Source organism: Equus quagga, chromosome 9, assembly GCF_021613505.1.
Source record: "Equus quagga isolate Etosha38 chromosome 9, UCLA_HA_Equagga_1.0, whole genome shotgun sequence".
Classification (NCBI taxonomy): domain Eukaryota; kingdom Metazoa; phylum Chordata; class Mammalia; order Perissodactyla; family Equidae; genus Equus; species Equus quagga.
This window is the reverse complement of record NC_060275.1, coordinates 66,163,127-66,182,000: the sequence shown is the minus strand read 5'-3', so window position 1 is coordinate 66,182,000 and position 18,874 is coordinate 66,163,127. Positions and strand designations below refer to the sequence as shown.

At 59.5% G+C, this 18,874-nt stretch overlaps 2 protein-coding genes across 4 annotated transcripts in view; both read right to left on the bottom strand.

The window, feature by feature from the left end:
* Window positions 1–337, bottom strand: part of COLGALT1 (collagen beta(1-O)galactosyltransferase 1) — an 18,365-nt gene extending 18,028 nt beyond the window's left edge. The window contains exon 1 of the mRNA XM_046672200.1: window positions 62–337. Coding sequence (XP_046528156.1) covers window positions 62–324 — 263 coding nt within the window. The 5' untranslated portion in view covers window positions 325–337. The remainder of the gene's footprint in view (window positions 1–61) is intronic.
* A 1,307-nt stretch (window positions 338–1,644) lies between these two features.
* On the bottom strand, window positions 1,645–17,358 carry NIBAN3 (niban apoptosis regulator 3). Of its 3 annotated transcripts, XR_006889987.1 has the most exons (16): window positions 14,939–17,358; window positions 13,562–13,692; window positions 12,199–12,324; window positions 11,496–11,610; window positions 9,798–9,965; window positions 9,074–9,189; window positions 8,889–8,993; window positions 8,540–8,702; window positions 7,750–7,940; window positions 6,736–6,894; window positions 5,546–5,662; window positions 5,366–5,473; window positions 4,607–4,718; window positions 4,149–4,198; window positions 3,152–3,235; window positions 2,036–2,061 (listed from the first exon to the last, which is right to left on the bottom strand). XR_006889987.1 is itself a non-coding variant. In XM_046670874.1 (15 exons), the coding sequence occupies exons 1-15, from the start codon at window positions 14,994–14,996 to the stop codon at window positions 1,955–1,957; spliced, it is 1,860 nt and encodes a 619-aa protein (XP_046526830.1). In that variant the 5' UTR covers window positions 14,997–17,358; the 3' UTR covers window positions 1,645–1,954. The 3 variants fall into 3 exon arrangements, 1 of the variants encoding a protein (XP_046526830.1); XM_046670874.1 differs by lacking the exon at window positions 4,149–4,198 and having other exon boundaries at window positions 1,645–2,061; XR_006889988.1 differs by lacking the exons at window positions 4,149–4,198; window positions 4,607–4,718 and having other exon boundaries at window positions 2,005–2,061.
* Between the last annotated feature and the right edge of the window lie 1,516 nt (window positions 17,359–18,874).

Genomic DNA, 18,874 nt, shown 5'->3' with positions numbered 1-18,874 from the left:
GGGCCGGGGGGCGGCGGACGGCGGAGGGCTGGCAGGGCGCGGGCCGGGGCGGCGGGCTCACCACAGCGCCGTGCGCTCCCGCGGGTGCCGCAGCCGCTCGATGGCGCCCAGGGTGGCGGGCAGCGCGTGGGCCGCGTTGCGCGCCAGCAGCGCGATGAGCACGCGCGGCGCCTGCAGCGGCGACTCGGGGCTCCAGCGCTCCTCGGGGAAGTAGGCGGTGGCGCCCGGCGGGCCCCCCGGCGGCGGCAGCGCCAGAAGCAGCAGCAGCAGCGACGCCGGGAGCGGCCGCCAGCGTCGCCGGCACGCGCGTAGGGACGCCGCCATCGCGCCACGCGTCGCCTTTAAGCAGCTTTTCTGCCGGCTGGCGCGGACCGCGTCTTAAAGGGGCTGTCGGGGCCCCGCCCCTGCCGTGAGCCTTAAAGGGGAGGAGAACGCCTGGCAGGAACCAGCCGTCAGGGCCCGCCTCCGGACGGCCTTAAAGGCACAGAGCGCTCGGAACCCTTCAACGGAACGCGGCTCCGTGCCTTAAAGGTGTCAGGGCTCAGAATGTGCCCTGCCTCCGGGCGACTGCTCTCGCAGGGACCCCCCCCCCCCGATTCGCCGCCAAACTTCCATGTGTATAAGACCTGGGCTGTGTCCAGCAGGCGGACCTGGGTAGTTAAGACCTGGTTTGGGACTTGAAAGATCTGAGCCTCAGTTTCCTTGGCTGCAACATGGGTTTTAGTGTCCTGGTTCCCGACCCCGCTGAGATGTCCTCGGGGATGGCTGGGTGTTAAGCACGCGGGCCCCGGAGTCTCCAGACCTGGCTTCAGATCCAGCCCCCGCCTGGGCTCGCTGTTTGAGCCTCAATTCCTCTGTCTGTAGAATGCGGTCATAACCCGCCGAGCAGGGCTGGTGTGAAGGTGGAGCCGGATGAAGCTTGTAGTGCGGAGCACGCCCTCCAGAGACAGGGTGGGCGTTGCCATAGAAATGCTACCAGGGGATTGTTTCCCAGTACTTCCGTGTAGTTTCTGATTGATAGTTTTTCTGTCATTCTTAAAAACTAAGTTTTAAGAATGATGCTCAGATGTATATTGCTAACATGAGTGGTGGGAGGAGGCTCGATATTGAGTAGAATTCAGGGCACAGGTAGCGTGTCCTCAATGTGTACATGGAACAGTAGGATGAAAGTCAGGAAAGGTGAGGAAAATCTCATTCTCTTGGGGGAGGCTGACCACTCCAGGGCAGAATGGGAGGAAACCATCTCCGTGGGCTGTGCATGTCCCCTCTGAAAGCCGATCGAGAAGAACATTGGGGAACTCCCCCCCGGAACCTACTCCGGAAGCAGCTGGAAGGCTTGTGACGTGGAGAAACTGCCAACCTCCAGTGGAAAGATGAGCTTTCTGGCAAGCAGAGGGAGTCAGTGAAAGCTCTACTCTCAGCTGGGAAACTTGATGCCAAGTTAAGATCTGGAGCAAGTAAACAAACCCGAAAGGCCCACAGAAAGCTGAGAAAAATATCTAGAGCCTGCATAATGAAGCGTTAATATCCTTATACAAAGAGCTATTAGAGATCAATAAGAAACAGATAAAATCTCCTGAAGAGAAAAGCAGGTAAAACCTATGAAGAGGCAATATGAGAACTAAAACAAAACCCACAAACATATAAATGGCCAATAAACATGTTTTTAGGTTCAATTTAGTCATCAAAGAAATTAAAAATAAAACAGTGAAATTTGTGTGTGTGTCTATCAAATTGACAGCTTTTCTTTGATGAAAATTGCTAGTTTGGACAGGACATGGAGACGATGCACCAGTGCTGTTGGTGGCAGTGAGGAAAGGCCTGGCTTTTTTGGAGAGCAGTGAGGGGGAGGCATGGGGGTTACAAAAGCCTTGCAATGGGGCGCATGGTTCAACTCAGAAACTCTACTAGTAGGCGTTTCTCCCCTGGGAACGAGGACGAATGTGGCAAAGATTCAGCTCCGGAATGTCTCTGGAGCAGGTGGCAGGCAGAGTGGCTGGACCTCAGCTCCGGGGCCTGGCTGCCTGGAGCAAGTCCCTCTCTGACCCTCGGTTTCCTCATCTGTAAAATGGAAAGTGTCATAAGGAGATCAAAACCTCGGATATGTCAAATGCCTGGCCCATAACAAATGCTCAGAAAATGGAAGCTTAGCAACAAAAACTTGATAGAAGTTTATAGGCACCCAGAAGATCAGTGGGCCAAGGAGAGGGAGAGGTCCACAGAGAAGCTTCCAAGCTCACAGAAAGACTCTCGACCATCCCCACTAAGACACGCTCATTAAAATGATGCCAAGACACCATCTTCACCCAGAAGACACGAGAAATCCCCAGTCAGCCGACAGCCTGTGCAGCCTGTGGGGAAATGGGCCACCTGCAATCGGCTGGGGAGGGTATCAGTTAGCTCCTGCTGCATAACAAATAACCCCCAAGTTAGCTGCTGAAAACAACACACGTTTTATCTCAGAGTTTCTGTGGGTGAAGAATGTGGGTGCTGCTTAGCTGGGTGGATTCACAAGGCTCTCACAGCAGCGATACCCAAAGGGGCTGAGCTGGCAGCTGTTCCAGGATCCCAGCATCTGCCCTGGGTTCTGAGCACCTAGATGAGAGACATCCTGCACACTCGTCTGCTTCTACTGGACCAGGTGCCTTCTGCCCCATTTCAGGGAAGCCCCCATAAAACATGCCCATCTCAGGGCTGGAGCGGAGGGTCCCTGTACCACCAGCAGTGTCAGCCTCAGCCCTACACACATTTACTTTTCCGACAAGGAGCTTGCTTTAGGGTCCTACAGTAGGAGTCCCCGCTGCCCCTGCCCCAGGCCCCGCTCACAGGGAACCCAAGCTTCCCGTCACCAAAATCTTCCCTTCAAGTGTTGGGAACCAGTAGCTGCTGGGAGAAGCCTTACTGAGTCCTGGCCAGAGAAGATGGGCCGCCAATTCATGTGCATGTCAGAGGTTCCCTTTGTGGCTCAGGCACACTCCGTGGCTCCCCATTGCCCTCGTTCACCATGAGCATGGCCAGCCAAGCCGCATCAGGAGACCAGGTGCATGCTGTTCCATCCAGGAACCCACACTCTCGACCATCCTGGAGACCCTGTGCAGGCTCCCAGCCCCAGCACTCACTGGCATGCTCCAACAACCTGTGACGTCCTCACCTGCTCCCACCTGGTCCCATGGGGCCTCAGAGCAGCCATCCAGAGTAGAGGACACATCGCTGGCACCGAGGGCCTTTTTCAACTCTGAAACAAGAGACGAAGCCAACTTGGAGAAGCCCCGGCACCCACGGCTCCTGCACATTCTCCCCGAGAGGCCACGGGAGGGCGAAGGAGGGAGGAAAGGTCTCAGCCAGGAACCCTCGGCAAGTGCTCCACTTGCCAGGCAGTCCCCACACCTTCACTGAGCCTGGACACTGCCAGCCCTCCCTCCCTCCACTGTGCTCCACGGAGACGCCACAAATCAATTGAGGATGGCACCCCCTAAGGACGTGTAAAACCTCTAGGAACAGGTACTGTCTGAGCTTACCTGTTTCTGGATTTTTCTTTTCAATCAGAAAACAGCCTTTTCCCATTTAAAATGTCCCCTTTCCTAAGGGAGCTTGGTTGTTTTTATTTGAATGCCCACAAACCAAGGAGGCATCCTCATCCTTGCTTCCTGGCTCCCACCTCCGCCTCTGGGTTCCTCCCACCTCTCTAAGCGCTCCTTCCACAGCCCTTCTTACTCTCGGTGTCCTTCAGATAGAGGCTCTTTGTGGAGTGTCTCCTCTCTCTGCACAGCATCCCCGGTTGTGGCCCGCTCCTGTGCATGCACTGACATCCAGCTCAACACCTCCCAGTACCTCCAGCTCCTGCCTCACCCTCCCGCCTGGCTCTGTCCTCTTGGCACCTGCCCCTGCTGGAACTCATCCTTGCCCCCAGGACCGTGCTCTCAGCCTCCTCCATCACTTCCAGTTTGGCCACGGTTGTCCTCTGCTCACACACCTTCCATGGCTCCCTATCGCCTACCCAATAAAGTCTAAACTCCTCTGCCTGTCATCCACAGCCCTGCACGTCTGCCCCACCAGCCTCCAGCCTCCTCTCCTGTTCCCCTCATACCCTCTGTGTTGGCCCCAAGGATGCCCTGACGCCCGCTGAGTCGCCATCCCACACTGCTCACCCCGTTAGTGCATGTGTCTCAGCAGGCACAGGCACTGGGTCATGAGTGAACTGACAAGGTAGGAGCAAGAAGAGAGAGTCACTTCTCAGCCCAGGAGATCCTGAGAGGCCTAGCCCAAGTCCAAAAACTCTCAGGACCTTAATGCCAGCCCAGAGAAAAACAGGGAGTGGTTGTTGAATGAATAAATGTGAATGTCTATCCCCAGTTTTTGCGTTTTGTCTCCTTCGTTGCATCCTGAGAACTCCTACACATCCCTCACAGCCTTGCTGCAAGGCCCCTCCTTCAGGTAGCTCCCCCTCACTGCACCTCCAGGCTGCCCCAGGCAGTGGCTATCTGTCCCAGTCCTGACCCTCAGGCCAGGGGGGCTAGTGTTCGCAGGAAGTGAGAGGGAACCCCCAGCAGGGTTCACTACTCAGCCAGGGACCACCTGGCTTCCTTGAGGGGGGTGTTGGGTGCACCTCCATCAATCCTCTGCGACAGGACCCCCCGGATGACGTCTTCATAGATGCCTTCGATGGTCAGGGCTGGGCTGCCCATGGCAAGGACGTCCGCTTCGAACGCAGGCAGCTCCTGTCACAGAGGTGGGGAGGGCCTGGCCTGGGTGGGCTGCGACCGGGCTTGAGCCCCAGCCCTGACCCTGATTAGCTGAGGGCCTCGGGCCCTAGTCTTTTAGATGGACTCCTTGACCAGTACTCCCTGGGGCTGTTGCGAGGGGTGCAGCGACAAGCATGTCGCCCCTCAGCAGGAGCAGTGCTGCGTCGAGAGGGTCTCTAGTGCCTGGGCAGACCCCTGCCTGGTGCCCCTCGCCCGCGTGGGCAGGGCCCTGGCTCAACCCCGCTGCCCCGGCACTCCGCCTCCAGGTCACCAGGCCCGACCTACCGGGGCGCCCTTCCAGCACGGCTCGGCCTGCAGCCGCCGCTTCTCCAGGGTCGTCTTCCCAGGAGGGCCTCCCAGCCCTCTGTCCGCCTGGCACGCGCGACACACACACGGATGCGCACACACGCACGCGCGGGCACACCCCCAGCCCCTGTCTCTGAGGCTGCGGCGCCTGCTGACATGTGGCGCCCCGGACCCCACCCTCAGATGGCCGAGCGCCGTCCTGGGAGAAGAGAGGGCGCTGGGGCAGCCCGGGAAAGCCAGCCGGCCCACCCAGGGCTCAACTGTCGCAGTAGCTCTGGGCGGGAGAGCACGCCCCGCCCGCCCGTCCCCCGGCTCACCGCTCGGCGGCGCTGCTCCAGCTGGCTCAGCACGAAGGGCAGGAAGATGCCGAGCAGCCACCCGCGGACGCGCCTCCTCCGCGCCGAGCCGCTGTCCGACCGGAACTTCTGCAGGACACACGGGGCGGTCCAGCGGCCGGCGGGGCGCGGGCCCACGGCCGCGGCCTCCCCCGACCTCACCTTCAGCACGCGCGCCCGGACTTTCTCCAGCTGCCGGGAGGCCTGGTCGCAGTCCAACGCCGTGGTCAGACACTGGTCGGCCAGCTGCAGGAAGGTGGCCACAGCGTCGGCCATGAGCTGCGGGAGGAGGAGTTGGGATGACCTCGCGAATCCGTGCTCTGACATTCTGGGCCTTGCACCTGCCTGCTGACCCCTTCTCAGCATCCAGCCTGTCCCCAACCTGCCACTTCCCCCAACCTCCTCCTTATCTCAAGAAACAGCACCCCTCTCCTCTCAAGACCTGGGGGTCATCCAGTCAGTAGGGACCTATATGCAAACAGGCAGAAAGTGCCCTCCGCTTTGGAGGATGGTGCCAGGGTGCCCAGCCTGGGAAATAGACAGTCCGCCAGAGTTTAGCCTCCGCAGCTGAGTGATCTTGTGCAGTGTACAAATTGAACAACTGTGCCAGGCAGTAGCGGGTCATCTCAATCTCTGTCTCCTTCACTCGCCATGTCCATCAGCAGGTCCAGAAGGGACCTTCAAAACACACCCTGCTTCTCTCCACTAACAGCACCCATCCTGGTTCAGGTCTCCTCCCTGCCTCCCCAACTCCTGCCCCCACAGCCCCTGCTCCCAACGCAGACGGGGCTTCCCAAACCTCGAGTCTGGTCATGCTTCTCCCCTGCTCACACACCTGCTGTGGATCCCCACTGCCCTTGGGACAGAGCCCGGCTCCTTAGCCCCACACTCAAGGCCCTGACCCACCTCACTGGCGTGTCTCCCACCTTTCTGCCCTCCCTTGAAACCTACAACCCGATGTCTCTAAATCGCTTCATTTTCCCCAAATGCAGACAAGCTCTCTCACCTCCCAGTGCTTACCCACACTCTTCTCTCCACCCAGGACATGTCCCACCCCCATTCCTCCCACTGCTGCCCCAGCTTGGAAGGCCCCTCCTCCTGGAAGCCTTTCCAACCCTGGAGATGGGCCAGGGCCTCCTCGGGGCTCCCACAGCACTTGTGCATCCCAAGCACAGCCCTGTACCCCCGGTGTGGTCACTGCCTGGCCATGGGTTCCTGTCCGCATGACGCTGGTGGCCTGGCAAGGCCAGGCCGTCTGGGCCATCATGGTCTCCCTGGCACACACCTGGCCCCTACTCAGTACAGGCTGCTGTTCTGGCCTGGCCTCCTGCCAGCCTCCCATTGCCCCTCACCTGCTGTGCGAGATCCTGGGCCCCAAACACCAGGCTTTGAGTCCCCAAGAAGCCAAATGGCGCCACCAGCCGCCCCAGGCGCCCCCGACTCTGCTCGGCCTCTTGGTAGCAGATCTGCATCAGCTCTGGGTCCCACGGCATCTCACCAAATGCGTAAACCTGGGCTCAAATAGCAGCCAGGTGAGAAAAACACCATCAGCTGATGGAAACGCAGGGCCAAGGTTTCCCCAGCCAATTCATCAAAGGAGAAGCAGCAATGGAAACACATTCCACCTCGGTTGTCACCAAAACATGCATAGAAAGCAACAGTGAGGTACAACGTGAGGGACCTAAAATGGTAAAACGTGAAAAAAAATGATAACACGCAGTGCTGGTGTGACTGAAGGGAAATGGGCACACTCAGCCCTTGTTGCACCTACACCCACTGCCTGCTGCCCTCCCTGTGCTGGGCCCCAGGGCTGCAGAAACAGAGTAGTCCAGGCTTCAAGGAGCTCACAGAAAAGTTGGGGGAGGTAGACTAGACAAACAACCACGGGGCTTCTGGTTCTTTCTGTGAGGAGGGAAGCACAGGCAGCTGTGGATGCAGAGGGACCAGGGAAAGTTCCCGGAGGAGGTGATTATGAAACGGAGGCTTAGTGAATTGAAAGTTTCCTGGCACGTAGTAGGCGCTCATTTAACATCAGAAGACCTAAGCTGAACTGCATGGAGTAGAATTCTCTGGCTCAGGGGATGAGGCTGAGCTCTGGACAAACATGGGAGGAGGAGGGGTTTGGGGAGAAGTTGACTCCGGACTGATGTTCCTAAAATGCTACTCTTGCCATCTTACTCCTTCCCCTCATGTTTTGAACTGTGACCCAATGACCAAACAGCACGGTGGTCCACAACAAGTAAAAAGCAGCCTAGAACAAAGTTCAGAGAAGGTTTTCAAACAAGAAAGAGGCAAGGTTCACGGAACCCTTCTGCAAAGTTTACGCATTGCCCATTGCCGACGACGCCCCACCCACTGGTACTCACCTCCTTGCGCAGCTGCGCGCCCGAGGAGCTCCCACGCAGGTGGAGGGACAGGCGGTCCATGCCCCGGGCTAGGAGGGTCTGCACTGCCACCAGTGCGGCTTCCACGGTGCTCACCAGCGTCCGCGTGATCCGGGGCAGCTGCACGGCCACCTTCCCACGCAGGCACGACTCCAGGGAGCCCTGGACTTCGGCTGGGAGTGGAAGACACGGGCCTGGGTCTCCTCGGCGAGGGGCTCCGCACACGGTGGGGGGGGGGGGGCACCATGGGCTCAGCAGGGTGACGTGGGCGGGAGCTCAGACTCTGGCCACCCTCTTCTGCCTCGTTTTACACATGAGGAAACTGAGGCTTGGAGCGCGCTTGGGACTGGCTCGAAGGCGCAGGCCGGAGAGGCAGAGGCCGGATTCCAATCCGGTTCTCTTTGTTACTGAGCTGAGTGGGAGCCACTGCTGCCGTCTGACCCGGACAATTCTGACCACCCAGGTCACGGCTGTCACTGCAGTGGCTGCGCCCCTCTCCCGCGGCGGGCTCTCCACTCCGTCTCTGGGCCGCCCCTGCTCCGGCCCCGCCCCCCGTCTTGACCCCGCCCTGGCCTCGCCCCCTCAAACCTCAGCCTCAAGGCCACGCCCATTCTCCGCTTAGGCCCCGCCCACGTGCCCGGCCGGGTCTTCAGGTCTCTGACTCTCGGCCCCGCCCCTGAACCGCCTTGTGCCCCTTCTTCCTCTCAGGCTCCCGGCCCCGCCCCTCCGGCCAGGCCCCGCCCCCGGGCCTCGCCCCGCCCCCGGGCCTCACCCCGCAGCCTCCCCGCCACGCGCGCCCGCAGCCGCAGCATCTGGTCCACGTCGGGACGGATCGTCCTCTCCAGGGCCGCGAGCAGCTCGTCCTTTTCGGGCTGGAAGGCACGGAGCCCCGCAGAGGCCCTGGCCAGGACGGCGGCGTGGACGGCGTCCAGGAGCTGCCCGGACCCGCCGAGGGGACCCCACACGGGCCAGGGGGCAGGGGTGGAGGGACAGAGAGACAGAGACGCCGACAGATTTCAGGCGACAGTCGCAGGGAGGGGGAACCTGGGCGCCCGGATCCTGCCCCCACCCCACGCAGCCCCCCGCGTGTCCCTGTCCCCCCTCCGTGACCCCGCGCGCACCTCGGTCCAGGCCCAGGCCCGGGTTCGGCCGGCCCCCCGCAGGCCCGGCAGGGTCTGGGCCCGCAGCGCGGGCAGCAGCTCCCGCATCAGCACTGCGGTCAGCACCTGCGGGAGACGGGGCGTGGGCGCCGTAGCCGGCGGGAGGCGTCTTGGGGCTCCCTGGTGCGGCCTCGCGAAGCACTGACCTCGGCATCTGAGCCCAGGGTCACGTCGTCATCGCCAAAGTGGCCTTGGTGCTGCCGGTAGAGCCGGACGGCCTCCAGGAAGGCCCAGGCGGCAGGGGCCTGGCTTCTCTGTAGGACTGAGCAGCAACATTTCAGTGCCCGCGCACACCTGCCCTGCTCCCAAGACTGCCTAACTCCCCATCACCTGAGGAGGAAGCCGTCCGACTCCTCCCATGTCCCAGAACACCCAAGTCTCACCCACCTCCAGACCTTTGCACAGGCAGTGCTCTCCGCAGGGAACACGCTCCCCCAAGACCATCACTAGCCCATAAGTTGCCTTTACACTATTTAGGAAAAGGCATCCTCTGCAGGCAGTCACGGCCCAGGAAGCTCTGCAGTCCCCAGCTGCCCCTCTTGTTAGGTACATTTGTGCAGTCAACAACCTACCCAAGGTGTATGTGTTGGTCCTGTTCCCCTTCCTCACCTGGCTGGCCCTTTATCTTTTTCAGACCCCAGCTTTGCCGTCCCCTCCTCTGAGAAGCCCTCCCTGATCCCCAAGGCTAAACTCCCACTGGGTCTTGTGTGTCCCCATCACAGCCTTGGCCACTCATAACTGCCTGTTGTCCCCTTTGTCTCCCCCAACTATCCATTTTATAAATAAAGAAACTGAGGCTTGGAAAGGGTCCCCCAGCCAGCAGGGGCAGAGCCATCAGACCTCAGACTTGGAGCCCTCCCAGGGCCCCACCTGTTCCGCGAAGCCGGATGCCACCCTGCAGGGCTAGCCTCCAGGCACGCTGTGCCTCCCTTGTGGCCGCAGAGAAGCAGAGGTGCCGGCGGAAGGGGTGCTGCAGGAACAGAGGGCAGCCAACGGGCATTTCCAGAAGGGGGTCAGCCTCCTTCTGTGTGTGGGCTCCTGAAAGCAGACAGAGGAGGTCACATCTTCATTCATTCATTCATTCATTCACTCTACAATCACTCATTCACTAGGAGAAAATAAACAAAACGCTTCGAGGAGCCCCTAGCATGGACGTCACTCCATCATGTGAGCCACGCTATTGCAGTTGCATTATCCTTGTTCCAGCTCGGCCCAGGGAGGTGTGCCCGGGGCAGACATCAGCACTCCACCCCCGAGTTGTTCACAGCCTCAGCATGCCGCCTGGGCCACCCCCAGCAATCTATCTGAGTTGGCATATGACCTGAGCCCTGCTTGCCATGGGAGCTGGAGTCAGCCAGGCCCGGGTCCAAACTCGGCCAAACCATTTCCTCCCTCTTTGCCTAGGGCACAGGTTCCTCTCCCTGACCCCTGCTTTTCCTGCCTGTCATCTGGGCTTCAAAGTGATTCCAACGACCTAGACCTGTTAGGAGGACAGAATGGGGGCATTTACGTTTGGTTAATTTATTTGGGGTCTCCTAAATCCTGTCTTTTGTTCTGATTTCCAGCGTGATACACACAGCCTGTAGGAAGATGCCGTGATCCAGGAGTCCCTGGTAATCCCAGCCCTTCAGCTGCAGCCCCAGAGACAGGAACAGCTGCTCCCATTCTGGGGGCATCACTCCAGGTCTTAGATCTGCACAGAGCTGCACGGGCGCCTTTTGTAACAGGCTGGGTTTTCTGGCCTGTAACAGGCCCTTCGCGGCTGCGGACGTCTGGGACACCTCCAGTGCCTGCACTCCCCTTTCCAAGGCCTGGGCCATCATTTACTTAATCAGTCCCCCGGGATGGGTATTTAGGTGGATTCTGACGTTTTCAACATGATCGACAGTTCTGCAGACTGTCCTTGTCACTACACCTTTGTGTCATTTGGCAACAAGATGGCTCCACAGCGAAGCAGAGGGTGCACTTCTGGCTTCTGTCCCTTCCTATGTGACAATCCTCAGCCTCAGTGTCCCCGTCTGTGAAATGGGGCGGTTAGCGGCGGGGCTGCCTGCTGGCAGACTCGATGAGATAACCCGGGCCTGGCACTGGCCCAGTAACGCTGCTCCGGACCCTGTTCCTGGGCGCCGCTGTGGTAATGAGGGGGGAGCCCTCCTGGAAACGCTGGGCAGAACACGACCCCCTGCGGCAGACCTGCGCCGCCATCCTAGCACCGGTGCCCCCAGATGCTTGCTCACACCGGGTTTCACTGTTTTGCTCTTTGCTCCTCTGACTCTGGCCCGGTGACCTAGCTTCTCTCTTTCTGGCGAGAGCGGCTGTCTCCCTTCCTAGAGCCGGGGTGCTCACCCAGAGGCCACTCTGCCCTGCGTGGGACGCTTGGCCACGTCTGGGGACACTTTTGGTCGTCATACTTGGGCGGGGGGAGCTCCTGACATCAAGTGGATGGAGGCCAGGGATGCTGCTCACATCCCGCAATGCGCAGGGGCCCCCACTGAGAAGAATGGTCCAGCCCCAACTGCCGGCAGTGCTGAAGTCGACGGACCTGCTCAAGGTCCCTGGGAGCCTTACCTGAGGCATCTGGGCAGAGAGTGTCCAACAGGCGGAGGTACTCGCGCTGACAAGTCAGGACTGTGTACCCGGTCAGGGCTGTGGAGCCCAGAGGACGACCCCCGTCCTCATATTCCTACAGAAGGCATTCAAAGAAGCAGCTTGGGACAGGCCCGAACTGTGGCTTCCATGTCCCAACCGTGGGACGAGGGGGAGGCCTGGGGTTAGCTGCACCCGCCCACCGCTGCCATCCTCCCTCCCTCTTCTTGTCCCCCGTCCTGCTGGGGGGGGGGGGAGGGCATCTGCTGTGCTGTGCGCTGCATGAAGATTCTCTCACCGAATCCTCACAGCCCCATGTTGTGTGGACTGTCATCCCCCCATTTCACAGAGGTGGAAACTGAGTCCCAGGGAGACAAATGGCCTGCAGGAGTCCCCCAGTCTGGAAGCAGGGCACAGGCGTGACTCGCAACGGCCTCGTGTAGTTTCAGCCTCAGCTCCACTGCTGACCACCAGTGAGTCCCTACTCCTGGCCTGGGCCTCAGTTTACCCACCCAGCACAGCAGGAGGTGGTCCCCAGCCCTGGGCCAAGTACACAGGGGCGCTTGATTCATCCTGGATGACTGAAGAGCAGAGGGGGCTATGCTTGGAGCTGGACCCCAAACTCAAGATGGAGAGGGCAGGATGCAGAGGCTGGAGGCCAAAGGAACACAGGCCACTCACTCACCTCTCTATGGCTGAACCACTCCAGGCGGCCGTCCCCACGCAGGACACAGAAGACCGGCTGCCACTGGGGTGGGTGGCCCCGCAGATGGACCAGCGGCCCTCGGTGCTCTCGGACTCGGGGCAGCTTCTGCGGGAGTGGGGGCCGGCAGATGTCGGGGCACGGGCCAGTGTCCCCATGTCTTGAGGACCCAGGTGTCTGGGGCACCACTGCATGCAGGGTACTCAGGCGCTGCTGCTGTGGGGCTGCCATCCTGTCTCAAGCCCATGCAGGGCACGCTCTTGTCTGTGGCACTTCCAAATATGACCTGATTGATCCTCCCACAGCCCCGGGAGGCACACACTCTTGTCATCCTCACTCCCCACCCCAGCCTCAGATGAGCCCCCAGCCCTAGCCAATATCCTAACTGCAGCCCATGCGGGACCCTAAGAGAAAGGCCTGAGAAAAGCCACACCCAGATTTGGGAGCCTCGGCGCCCCATCCATGCGTGTTGTTGAAGCCCGATTGTGTGGCTGCTGTCACACACGTCTGCTAACTGACACGAGCCGGCTCGCTGGCGCGGGCAGGCAGGCCTAGCTCTGCCTCTGTGCACACAGCCCTCCCTCAGCGGGGCAGGACGTCACCTGGCCTCCACTCTTTGTCCCTCTCCTCACCACCTGGCCGCCTGAGACCTGTGGTTTTTGTTTTGTCGCTGGGCCGGGCACAGGGCCCGGGACACAGGGTGCGCACAATCAATACTTGATGGACAAACCCACTGCTTCTCTGACGGCCTGATGCTTGGGCGGGGCAGCGGGAGCCTGGTGGTGTTACTCAAGTCTCTGGACCGTTTCCATTTCCTGGCTCTGAGACTCTTAGTAATTGTATTGTTAAAGCCTCACGACAGAGTACACATGCAGCGCAAACTATCCACGAAGTCTCAAACAGAAGCTCCCCCCAGAGAGAGGGGAAGCCTCTCCACGCTGCTCCAGCCCCAGAGGCAGCGGGCCCCGTCCAGGTGGTCGCCCTGGCAGGTGGCAAAGGTGCAGGTGGGGGAGATGCCCCGTCCATGATGCCCTGAGTGGCCGGGGGACAGTCCCAGCCAGGAGGGGGCTCTGTCCACAGCGACCAGCCTATGAATGCTTGTCCAAAGAATGACTTTTTCACGATGAACCCAGGTCTGGGCACCAGTGCGAGCAAAGGTAAAAGGAGGCCCCAAACCCACCCCCCAGCCCCCAGCCCCCACCATCCCCAGCCCACCCCCTGCAATGGCCCCCTCCACCCCCCACGGCACCCCCTCCCCAACCCTCCCACCCCCGTGGCACCCCCCTCCCCAGGGCCCCGGCACTTCCTCCCACCCCCGGCCCCCCTGCCCGCCCCTGGCACCTACTTTGCTGCGCAGCAGCTGGCATCCGGCTGGCTCTTGGGGGCTGAGCTCACAGGCGACCTGCCGCAGGACAGAGGCCGCCAGCTGCCCGCGGTAGCAGGGCAGGAAGCTCCTCAGCAGGGCGTCCACCCGGTCTGCAGGGACAGGGGCCGGCGAGAGGGCTGGTCAGGCCCCGCAGACCTGCCTGCGGAGGGCCAAGAGGGGAGAAGCCACCGGTGGGCTCCCACCCTCACCCCAAAGCTGCCAACGAGACCTGCTCCGAATTCCCTTTGCCCTTCTCCCTCCATCGCCTGTTCGCATCCACATGGGGGCGGGCAGTTAGGCGACCCAGTCTTCTCTGATAACTGGCATGCAGTAAATTTAAATCATATAAAGCACACAATTTGATGAGATTTGACACATGCACACATCCATGAAACCATCACCGCCAGCAAGATAATGAACAGATCCGTCCCACCTGAAGTTTCCTCTCGCCCCTTACCTGGGAAGGTTTTCAAAATCTTTTAAAAGCCCCACCCTGGTGCAAGGGAACTTTTTGAGGGGATGGAAGTGTTCTGTATCCTGATCTAGGAGGTGATCACACAGGTGTTAGATTTCCTCAAGCTCTTCCCCTAAGATGTGTTCACTTGACTGCATGTTAAAACATATATCCATCCTGCTGCCTAGAATGTGGACCCAGATAGCTGGAGCTTCAGCAGCCATTTTGTGCCATGAGATAACCTCAGACACAGAAGCCATGGATGTAGAAGCACGAGATGGAAGAAGTTTCATCAGTCTGCCTGCCTCCATACCCCTCTACAGGAGAGAGGAAATAAATCTTTACCTTGTTTAGTCCACACTTCATAAAGTAACTCGTTGAACACATTTGCATAATGATAACTTGACCTTCTTTCCTGGTCTAGATTGTGAGCCCACAAGGGTGGCGCCATTCCCAACCCCACTGTGTCCCAAGTGCCCAGCACACAGTAGGTTCTCAACCATGTGTATGGAGGATGGAAGGCACCAGCCCCTCTTAGTCACAAATCAGAAACTGACACACAGAGAGGGACCTGCTGGTCCCTGCACAGCTGAGAGGATCATCCTGCAAGATCTGGCTGGGCCTGGGGCACTGCCCACCTGGCTCCAGGACCCCACCCAAAATTCACACCCTGAATAAGGTTACCAGATTTAGCAAATAAAAATATGGGACACCAGTTAAATTTAAATTTCAGGTAAATAAGGAATAATTTTTTAGCATGTGTTTACCCTCATGCAAAATTTGGGACATACTTATACTAAAAACATTATTCACTGCTTCCCGAGACCTCACACTGACACGGCTCGCAGTGCATCTCACAACCGTGGCCCAGACCCCTACTCCTGCCTCCCCGTGCCGCTCACCCGTCACGTGCTGCTGCTGCCGCTTGTCCAGGGGGCTTGAGGGCCGCCCACCCATCATGCGGCCTCCTCCTGGGGCTCCCCTGAGAGCAAAGCAGACGCTCGCCTCCCCACGGCCCCCAGGTTCCTGAGCTCAGGGGCACTCTGGGAGCGAGGTGGCCTGTGAGGGGCCTGGGTGCTGCGGAGACCAGCTACCTCAGGTCAGAAGCCAGAGCACAGTCCTCACGTCTCCGGGGAGATGCCCGCCCCGCCCCCTGTCCCGCCCCCCAGCACCTGCTTCTCCTGGTTCCCCCCGGGGCCAAGGTCCCCAGAGCTGGCAGTTTCTGTAAGGGCCCTGGGGCAGCCCTGGGGGTGGGGGAGCCATGTGGAAGACAAAAGTCCTAACTGGCCTTGGAGGAGGGATGCAGGGCAGACATCTGGCAGAACCAGCCAGCAGTTGTTGGTGTGTAGAGATGGCGGTCGAAATCCTGGCGCCCTCCCATACTGGGCCCATGTCGTGCCCACCTATGCTGGGCAATGCTGGGTCCTGAGAGGATCCAGCCCTGGCCCAGCCTCAGGAGCCCCCAGGCTGGGGAGACAGAGCTAAACAGACACCCCAGTCCCTGAGGACAAGGCTGGGGCAGGGGGAGTGGGTGGGGAGCAGTTGCTGTGTCCTGGACCGGCAGGGCCTGTCCCGTGCGTTCCTACTTTGCCGGCCCGTCCTCCATCAGCACATGTAGCACTGGACTGGGGGTCTCCCCACCCCTTCACCTTTTTTTCCAGTGCCTGGACCACAGCAGCCCTCAGTGTTTGGCTACGAAGGAAGGAAGGAGAAAAGAAGGGAAGAAGCAAAAAGGGAGGGAGGGAGGGAGAAAGAGAAGGAAGGAAGGAAGGAATGGGGCAGAGTCTGCACATCAGGCTGAAATGTGATCTAACGGGGGATCTCAGAGGCCTTCAGATGAAGTGAGTGTCAAGTTCCCGTGGCTGGCACATGGGACATGATGGCTGGAGCATAAGCAGTCACTTTGGACCATGAGGTAAAACCCACATGATGACAACAGCAAAACTATGGTGTAGTTTGGAGAACCAGGGTCCCCAAAGAGTTCATGACATTGCTCTAGCAGCCCTGGGTAGCCTCCTTTCAGAGAAACAGCTACACCTTCATTTTACTTAAGCCACCAGGAACATCTGCTTATAACACTCACCAATGCCCCAGGATTCATTTCTTCTTTCAACAAACATCAGTCCATGCCAGCCCCTGAGCAGAGCACTGGGGATACAGAAACGAGCAAAACAGACCACAGTCCGCCCCCCACAGACCATGGTAGGCATGCTCACAAAGCTGTCAGATAATGTTAAGGGTAACGGAGAAAAACGGAACAGGAGCGGGTAGAAATGCTAGGCATGGGAAGGGGTCAGGGAGGTGGTGTTGCATCAAGACCTGAAGGAAGTGAGTGCCCAAGCCATGCAAAAAGCTGGAGGAAAGAGAGCACTGGAAGGTGGCAGGCCCAGGCCATGGCGGGACGGCCCCTGGCCGGCTCCAGGAACAGCACAAGGTGGGCGGGTGGGAGGAGGGTGAGTGAGGGGCAGCAGTCGGGGAGGAGGGTGGAGCATCTCAGAGGCCAGAGCTGGGCTCGTGGGCCAGCAAGGGGCCGGTTCACTCTGCAGCCAAAAGGGAGCCACAGGCAGGTCTGGCGCAGAGAGAGCTGGTACAGTGGGGACAGGGGGACAGGAGAGGTGACATGAGAAGTGACACGCCTCAGGCAGGGCCCCTCACGCGGGTCCCCATGCCCATCTCCTCACTTTCCCGTCCCTTCTCAGCCCCTGCCCTGGCCTCTGCCGGCAGCTGTGGGGGTCACGGCCACCTGCTGTCCCCGAGCCCCCGCAGGCTGCTTTCCTCCCAGCTCCCTCCTCTGCTTTCTCCACCTGTTTCCGCTCGCCTGTCCCACTTCCTCACTCTCACCCCAGTGACCCCTGCACAAGGCCTTCAGGGGGACGCCCCTTCCTGTGGTTTCAATTCCCACGTGTCCCTCAGCAGGCTCTGCGGGGCGCTCCCGGCCCCCAAACCTGGCAAAGCTCCAGCATGGCTGACTGCCCAGGCGCCCCCAGCTGCCCTCCCCTGAGGGCCGGAGTGGGTCAGAACGGGCACACAAAGACGCTGCAACCCCACACATCACCCCTCGTCACCCCTTGGCACATTCAAGGCTCTGATCAGGTCTGCAGTGGGTGCTAGCAAAGGTCGCTACTGGCCCCATGTGTGCAGGGGAGCTCGGCCAAGAGGGCAGTGGGCTAAGTTGTGTGCCCCAAAAGCATGTGCCCACGGGCTACTGTTAAAAAAAACAGAAGACCGGGAGCCTGGCAGTGTAGCAGTTAAGTTCAGGGTTCGTGGGTTTGGATCCCAGGCCCGGACCTTCACATTGCTCGTCAAGCCATGCTGTGACGGCGTCCCACACACAAAATAGAGGAAGATGGGCACGGATCTTAGCTCAGGGCCAGTCTTCCTCAGCAATAAATAAACAAACAGAAAACAACAAGTGTTGGTGAGGATGTGGAGAAATTGCAACACTTGTGCACTGTTGGTGGGAATGTGAAATGGTGCCGCCGCTCTGGAAAATGGCCTAACGGTTCCTCAAAAAATCAAACAGAGAATTATCCTAAAGACCCAGCGGCCCCACCTCGCGGCATATGCCCAAAAGAGCTGGAAGCAGGGTCTCAAGGAGGTGTGTGCACACAAGGTTCGCTGTAACACTGCTCACAGCAGACACAGCGGGCAAGCCAGCCAGGGCCCCGCGGCGGAGGGCAGACACACGACGCAGGGACAGACAGCGGAATCTTACTTGACGCGAAAAAGGAAGGTTAGTTCTGACATCTCCTACAACATGGATGAGCCCTGCAGACATTATGCCCAGTGAACTAATCCAGGCACAAAAAGACAAGCGCTGGACGACCCCACTTCTACGAGGCCCCTAGAGTCACACTCACAGATGCAGAAACAAGGACGGAGGGCGCCAGGGGCGGGGGGAGGGGGAGTGAGCATTTAACGGGACAGAGGCTCAGTCTGGGACGAGGAGAGAGTCCTGGAGATGGATGGTGGGGACAGCTGCACGACAGTGTGAATGCACTTAACACTGCTGAACTGTGCACTTAAAAATGGTCAAGATGGTAAATTTTATGTTATGTGTATTTTAACACACACACACACAAAACTATGTCGACGTCTTAACCCCTGGAACCTCAGAACATGACCTTATTTGGAATAAGGGTCTTAGCTGATGTAATTGGTTAAGGATCTTGAGATGAGGTCATCCTGATTGAAGGTGGCCCTTCATCCAATCACAGGTGTCATTAGAAGAGGACACAGGGGCCAGCCCGGTGATGCAGCAGTTAAGTTCGCACGTTCTGCTCCAGCGGCCCAGGGTTCGCCTGTTTGGATCCCGGGTGTGGACACGGCACCGCTTGGCACGCCATGCTGTCGTAGGCGTCCCACATATAAAATAGAGGGAGATGGGCACAGATGTTAGCTCAGGGCCAGTCTTCCTCAGCAAAAAGAGGAGGGTTGGCAGCAGATGCTAGCTCAGGGCTAATCTTCCTCAAAAAAAAAAAAGAGGACACAGAGGCACAGGCAGGGAGGAGGCCATCTGAGGATGGAGGCAGAGATGGGGGTGACCAGTCTACAAGCCAAGGAACCCTGCAGACTGCCGGCAGCCGGGAGCGGCCTGGGACCGACCCCCATCGGCGCCTCCAGATGAGCCCACGCTGGCCCCGGTCTCAGACGCCTGGCCTCCAGACCATGAGAGAAGAAACTCCTGTGGTTTAAGCGCCTCAGCTGGTGGCACTTGGCTGTGGCAGCCCCAGGACACTCACCCAGAGTGCCGGGCCTGCGCTCCGCCGGGTGACAAGGCCGTCAGACCAGGAGCTCAGCCTGGACACCCCAGTCCCACTGCCCACCAAGGACCATGA